General features: G+C 46.0%; 1 protein-coding gene across 1 annotated transcript in view; it reads right to left on the minus strand.

Annotated features, from left to right (window-relative positions):
* Positions 1–6,024, minus strand: part of TRUB1 (TruB pseudouridine synthase family member 1) — a 31,443-nt gene extending 25,419 nt beyond the window's left edge. Inside the window, exons 1-4 of the mRNA XM_045291528.1 lie at positions 5,911–6,024; positions 5,250–5,457; positions 3,591–3,689; positions 1,757–1,812 (exon numbers count right to left, since the gene is read on the minus strand). Of these exons, the coding sequence (XP_045147463.1) occupies positions 1,757–1,812; positions 3,591–3,689; positions 5,250–5,457; positions 5,911–6,006 (459 nt within the window). The 5' untranslated portion in view covers positions 6,007–6,024. The remainder of the gene's footprint in view (positions 1–1,756; positions 1,813–3,590; positions 3,690–5,249; positions 5,458–5,910) is intronic.
* Positions 6,025–7,289: the final 1,265 nt, after the last annotated feature.

Raw genomic sequence — 7,289 nt, forward strand, 5'->3', positions numbered from 1 at the left:
CTACCCGAGGCTGGAGAGGGCTCACGGGAACTTTCACACGAAAACAGGCTAGGAAGAAAGGCCTGGGGCTCTACTTCCAAAAGTCAGTCAATGAAAACTGATGTCAACTCGACAGCAGCTACCAACCATTAAACATTTAACAAATGCCTTTTGAAATATGATTAAATTGGGGAAAAAAAGTTTGTTTTTGTTTAATTATGGGCACAGCAGAGCTTTTGCTTCAAAGACTTTCTAGTCTTCATGTGGCTAGTTGCTCGGAGGCAGTGAGTGAGTTTTTCTGAGTCTTAGTATGAGGGGGCTTTAAAATGTTTCTAGAAAAAAACAAAGGGAAATTCTGTCTGAGGCACTATTGTGAAAGTCAAGAAAAACGTTTCACCCCAAAAAAACATTTTCTGACGATGACCAGGGATGAGAAGGAACACGAAGGTAAATTACTGGCTAGAAGGTTGATATGTTAACTTAGGTGAGAGGGAAAACAGTATCCAATAAGAAGGAAGTCAGCAAAAAGATGGGGGCAGGGAAGACACTAGAGGCGAACAGAATGAAAGGGCAACAGAAGTCAATAGTGTTACGTACACAATCCTACAATAACGGCATCTCTAAGTAGAATCATGAAGAGAGCCACAGGCTGTGTGGAATAGTGGGAGTCTACTCATGAATATCCACAGGTTTTGGAGGAGGTACCTGTACATGGGTGATTACCTTTGCTGCAAATGTATTCACGAATGTGGTGGAAGCATGCCGGTAGTAGTTATTCACAATGCTTAAATATAATGAAATACCTTAATGGATCGAGGCTTTGAAACGAGGGGCTTGGGACCACATTCTCAGAGGACATCGGGTTGGCATAAAATAGTCCACAAAGTTCTACATCAGCGGTTCTCAACGTGTGGGTCACGACCCCTTTGGGGGGGTCGAACCCTTGCACAGGGGTCACCCGATTTATAAGAGTAGCAAAATGACAGTTATGAAATAGCAACGGGAAAAAAAAAAAAAGAAATAGCAACGGAAATAATTTTATGGTTGGGGGGTCACAACGTGAGGAACTGAAAAAAAAAAAACACTATTAAACAAAAAACCACGAGGAACTGTATTAAAGGGTCACGGCATTAGGAAGGTTTGGGGTCTTAAAATGAAGGGTCATTTATGGTGAACTACTGGTTCTACCAGTGTGTGTCTATTCAACCAGTGGGTCTCAATGATTTTGAGTTTTGGTGCACATTTTTCTCCCCCTCTATCCAGGACCTACTGATTCTTTTTAGAGCACCTGATGGTGGTAGCCAGGGAGGGGCGGGGGAAGATCGTCTAGTTCCTCTGGTCTTCAGGATTGATGTTTCCAGGGTCCACTAGTCCACTGGGCTAATAATTTCCATGTGTTCAATTTTCATCACTTTCCTCCAGACAATGAGTGACCGATAGTTACCAATGTTATACAAACTGATCTTGATGTCCTTAGAGAATGTGGTCCCAAGCCCCAAGTCCAGCGGCTCATTCCTTCAACCAACTCACAACAAAAAGACAAGGGGATTTTTTCCATGAAATTTTCGAAGCTCCCTCCTATTTTTAATCTAGATGTCAGGGTGTTCAATATTGTAATTAGTGCTCGAGAGTAATGAAACTTGTTCATGCATGTGACATGGTTTATTTTTTAAATGACTTAAAATCTACATCTAGGTTATTAAGACCATTTTCAGGAAGTAAGAAAAATAATAAACATATAAAAACAAAACAAAAACACTTATTCTCATATTCTTACCTTGGTCCCTGATAGCATATTGGTCAACATTTTTGTGCCCCTTCCAACTCCAACCACTGCAAATCAAAGGAAAAAAATATTTAGGGCACTTTGTTTTATGAATATCTTAAAAATATCTACATTACAAAAATCTTAATTCCTTGGCATATATGTGAGGCTAGAAAGAGCATTTTTCTTAACATAGTTTTAGAATTTCTGTTACTCCAATCGGTCGAACTTACCAGACAACAAAGAAATCTGGAAAGGAAAAGTAGGGGAAAGATAGCAATTTTGTTCTTTCTCAATGTGCTAAACTAAATTAAATCGTTTCTCTTTAATCTCAAGTAAAGGTATTTTTCCCAACATTAATAAAATTCATCATTTGGAAAAAAGGTAGAAACCTCAACCCAGTCAATTAGACAATTGAGGGTTTCAGAACTACCTCCAGATGCACTCGCTGAAAAGTACACGGCGGTTTACCACTGAGGAAGGTCTTTGACAGAGCTCCTTACACGAAATTCATCACCACAGCCAATGAGCCGCTTAAGGAGAATTCATGCCCACCACCACACAATCAAGAAAATAGAACACATCAAACTAATACACGGACTCGGCAAGGACACAGTGGAAGTAGGGAGAATTTCTTTACGCTAAGATAAACCAAGTATAAAGTACAACCCTGGCCCATGTGTCTCTTCAGTTTCAAAGATTCAGTACCCTTCAGCACCTTCCGTCTGGTTTGGTTGGGAGGAAACAATCACTTCTTCATTTAACAGCTGGCAATTTAAAATAAAAAGGGAGTACTGTCATCAATTAATACAGCTGGGTATAAAAAAAAGTTCACTGTCTTCAAGTCTAAGCTAACTTATAACAGGGCAGGGTAAAAGTGCCCCTGTGAGTTTTGGACATTGAAGCTCTTTATGGGAGTAGGAAGCCCCACCTTTCTCCCTGAGAAAGCCTGGTGGTTTCAAATTCCGGACCTTGGGGTTAGCAGCCCAGCATTTAATCAGTGCACCATGAGAGCCCCTCAGTTGGATAAAAGAAAAATATACCACCATCACAGTTCAAAATCACAAGAAACACGGAAAAATGAATGGCAATCAAACAGATTTTCCATCAATATTTGTAACCGCTATCATCATGTGGGTTTTACTAGTAATCATGGTGAGTACATTTAATAAAATGAAAATAATCCTATTTCAGCTCATTATAAAGATATTTCTTGCCAACATGGGCTAAATAAAAACTTTTAGGGGGAAAAAGATTATTTCTAATTTTCTTCACCAATTATAATCTCTTACAAAGGAAGACCTCACTGAAAACCTCACTGCCATAGCGACCTTATACCAAGGGCAGATCTGCTGCTCTTGGTGCTGAAACCAACTCTTCACAGGAACAGAAAGTCCCATCTTTCTCCTGAAGATTGGCTAGTGGTTTCAGACTGCTGACCTTGCAGTTAGCAGCCCAAGGTGAAACCACTCCACCACCACAGCAAAGCCCTCGTCACACATAACCAGGAGCACTGTGTTGGGGTGCTAGCCACAAGGTCAACAGTTTGAATCAAGTGCTCCACGAAGAACAATAGGGCTGTCTTGTTCCTACAAAGTTACCACCTGGGAAACCCAAAAGGGCAGTTCTACCCTGTCCTAGAACGTCATATGGACTTGATGGGGGGGAAGTCTGAAATCTCAGCCATACAGAAATACAATGATTTCTGTAGGCGTGTGCATCTTGAACCATTAAAATGATGGTGACATCAATCAGTAGGTGATCATTCAGAGTAGACTGAAAGCAGGGTTTGGGCCAGTCTTCCTAATATTACGTGGCAGTTACAGATGCTTCATTCATCTCTTACCCAAAACTCCTTTGGCTGCACTGTCTAGGGTTCCTCCGTGTCCAATTTTGAATGTCTGCTTTTTCCTCTTGTTGCATTTTGGAAGCGGCATTCCAGCTTCTAAAAGAGTAATTAGAAAACACAAAAGTAATTACCCCCAATCAAGTAAATAGGCTCATCAGAAACATAAAAGGAAGAAGGGTGGATTAGTCACAAAACAGAAAAAGTATTCTGCAAACTAAACATGAAGGTGTGCTAACATTAACCAAGGTATGGTATCCCCCCAAATAGTTGCCTAGCCACCGGAATTTTCTAAGAGAAAATAAAAATTTTCTAAATGGGTAAACAGATTGTGCTGGCAGTCTGCAGCAATCTGAAGTTTGGTGCACTAAAGAGACCACCATCAGCAGACCTCATTAAGGATTATCCAATGCATGGCAATCTCATGACAGCAGAATAGAACTGCTCCACAAGTTCAAGGCAACAACCTTTCTGACACAGCTCTTCAGGATTGTATCTCCAGCAAACCTCACGGTGAGTTCAAACCCCCAACCTTTAGGTTATCACCTAGAGCACTGAGCCATTTGCCCCAGCCAAGAAAACCCTGTGGAGCATGTGAGATTGCCATGAATCAGATCAACTCTTAGGGCACTGGGTCTGACTTAGACAGAAGTAATTACGGGGTTTGGCTTGTGCGTGGGGTGTGGATGTGTGGTTTGCCCTGGGGCCCTAAGAAGTCAGTTCCTGTCTTTCATGGAGAGGTAGAACAGGATCAAATGTGGAGCGTTGGACAAGTTGGCTGAATAGCTCAAGAGCTACATCTGTACAGAACGAACTTCTTACCGTTCTGGGCAAAAAGTTAGTTTTGAAAACATCACAGGCTGCAGAAAATACTACGGTGAAAGGGATCAGAACTTTCACATCCATGTCTTTATGGGCTAAGCACCAGCCTGGCTTACTGTAGGTGCTCAGTAAACCTAGGGTTTCTTCATGCTTCTGTCTGAAAGGAAATGACCGACTAGGTCGATGAACTGCCCGTTTGGGTTTTTCTAGTTTTCTCTCGCGGTATCGGAAGAGCCAAAGGAGTTGTTGTTTCCTTGTTCCTCAAACTGTGGCCTACTCTACTTAATACCACTATCACCTGGGGCATCGGCTTAAGAATGCAATTTCCTCCAAAGATCCTAGATCGCTAGAAACACTCTCTGGGAGGTAAAGGTTGGTGATCTGCATTTATACAAGCGACTCCCAAGTAATTATGGCCGCCAAAATGGGATAATAACTGTGAAAAGTCTTGGCTACCTAAACAGTTATCTGTATGTTCAATCTGTTTTTAAGAGCATAACTTCAGGGGCACTGAATCAGTACTTCCTCTCGGTGGAGTTCCTGCACGTGCAACAAGCTAAAGGCTCCTGAGAGATCAGATTACAGAATACCGGTAGGCCGAAACTGGTGTGGAGTGTTTCCCGCCCCCCTTGAGAATGCCAACTGCCAGCTAGGCTACAGGAGTTCCCAAAGGGCCGGTCCAGATGCCCCAGGTTTGGGTGCACACAGTCCAGGGGTGACTCTCCCTTCCCCTCCGTGCAGCTCTCAAGCCATCCGCGTCGCAAAGGGCTCCCGCGCTCTCTGCGGCCTTCCCTTTGCAGCGGGGTCTGGGCCTGGTCCCCTCCCAGGCCTCAGTACCTGCCAGCAGCTTTTCCTTTAGCCGATTCAGCAGCTCGGCTGAAGTGGGCCCTTTGGGCTTGTGCACGGCGAACACGCCATTCAGGGACAGCAGCTTATTAGCCATATCAGACTTGGCGTCACCGGCGTCCGATCCCGCAGCGGCTTCAGTCGCAGGCGCTGCCGCAGCCGTCGCGGCTGCAGCCACCGTCGCAGGCTTGGTGGCAGCCTCCGCCGAGGCGGCCGGAGTGGCGGTCGCACCTCCCGCAGAAGGGGCCGGAGTGGCGGTCGCAGCCTCCGCCGAGGCGGCCGGAGTAGCGGTCACTGCCTCCGCCGAGGCGGCCGGAGTGGCGGTCGCACCTCCCGCAGAAGGGGCCGGAGTGGCGGTCGCAGCCTCCGCCGAGGCGGCCGGAGTAGCGGTCACTGCCTCCGCCGAGGCGGCCGGAGTGGCGGCCGCAGCTTCTGCCGAGGTGGCCTCAAGCTCCGTCGGAGCCGCAGCCGAGGAAGCCGGGGTCTCGGTCGCAGCCTCTGCCGAAGCTTCGGACGCGCTCTCGGCCGCGGCTTCAGCCGTCGCCGCCGCTGCTTCGGCCGTCGCGGCCGAAGCCGTCGCGGCCGCAGTCTCAGACGCGGCCGCTTCAGCCGAAGCTGTAGCGGCTGCAGCCGTCGCTGGCGAGATCGCGGCTGTTGCTGCAGCCGTGCCTGAACTTTCAAGGACTGGAGCTGGGTCTTTTTCCAAAGACAAAGACGACGACGCCATCGCAGCCTCGGTAGCCGCCATACTTTCTTGGCCTAGTCCTCTCTTTAATCACGGCGGCACGCGCTGATGACGCAAAGAGAGCGCGACCAGCATTCCCCCTACTCGCCTGTTCTTTCCCAGAAATCGAAGCGGTCTGGAGGAAGAGGTCGTCGCGGGGGTTTGTGGGAGTTGTAGTCCTGGATTTTTCGGAGCGGTCCAAGGGGTTGCCATGGCTCCTAAGAGAGCTGATGGGAGTAATTTTCCTCTTAAACTCCTGCTTGCTTCATCCTGAGCCTCGCTTGGTGCCTCACAGGTCATTTGGGGTTGCAATCTTAAAACTGCCAACCAAAACACCAAGTTTGTGTATTTTTTTGACGGGAAAATCTTTTCACACATATCCCCCACTCCACAACCAAGAGGACCCGCGTTCTAGCACTCAAAAACAAAATCTCCCTGCCATCTATTCAAACCCGACTCATAGCAACCCTTTCGGACAGGACAGAACCCCTGTAGGTTTCTGAGACTATAGCTGTTTACAGGAGTAGAAAACCTCGTCTTTCCCCCAGAAGAGGCTGGGGATTTCGAACAACTAATCTTGAGGTTAGCAGCCTAACTTGTAATCACTGCACCACCAGGGCTCAAGCATAGAAAACTGAAAAGACAGATTTTTGTCATCACTTGTGGAGAATCATTGCGCTTTTCAATGTCTCGTGCTCCCAAATTCACAATTCAGATTTAAAATATATCTGAAGGTAAATGCTACTGGAACGAAGAATCTGTTAACTTGATCTTTTCTGTACCCTGCCAGCTACTGGTACCTGTACCAGTACCTGTACAGATACCAGTTGCTCTGGGTGGACGCTGACTCATGAGGACCCCGGATGTGTCAGAGAAGAACTGTGCTCCAAGGAGATTTCCATGCTGGGTTGATTGCTTTGTTTTGTTTTGTTTAGAAGTGTGCCAGGCGTTGTTTTTTTTTCTGGGACGCCTTTAAGTGCACTGGAATTCCAAAGTTTTCCTTTGCAAGAAAGCATATCAATCGTTTCTCTTTAAGAGACACCTCACAGGTTGTTGACGAAATCTTTGGCAACTTCCATCTTTTCTCCATTTGCCATGATCTGTATCGGTCCAGTTGTATTTTGGTTTTATTTACATGAAGTTGTGATCCATATTGAAGCCTGCGATCCTTGATCTTCATCAGCAACTTCATTCAGGTCCTCTTCACTTTGAGCACACAAGGTTGTGTTTGCTGCATATCGGAGATTGTTAATAAGCCTTCCTTCGATCTTGATGCTGAGTTCTTCTTCAGACACTAGCTTCGCCGA

Source organism: Echinops telfairi, unplaced genomic scaffold, assembly GCF_000313985.2.
Source record: "Echinops telfairi isolate 266 unplaced genomic scaffold, ASM31398v2 ScPeMD7_70;HRSCAF=299, whole genome shotgun sequence".
In the NCBI taxonomy this organism is placed as follows: Eukaryota; Metazoa; Chordata; class Mammalia; order Afrosoricida; family Tenrecidae; genus Echinops; species Echinops telfairi.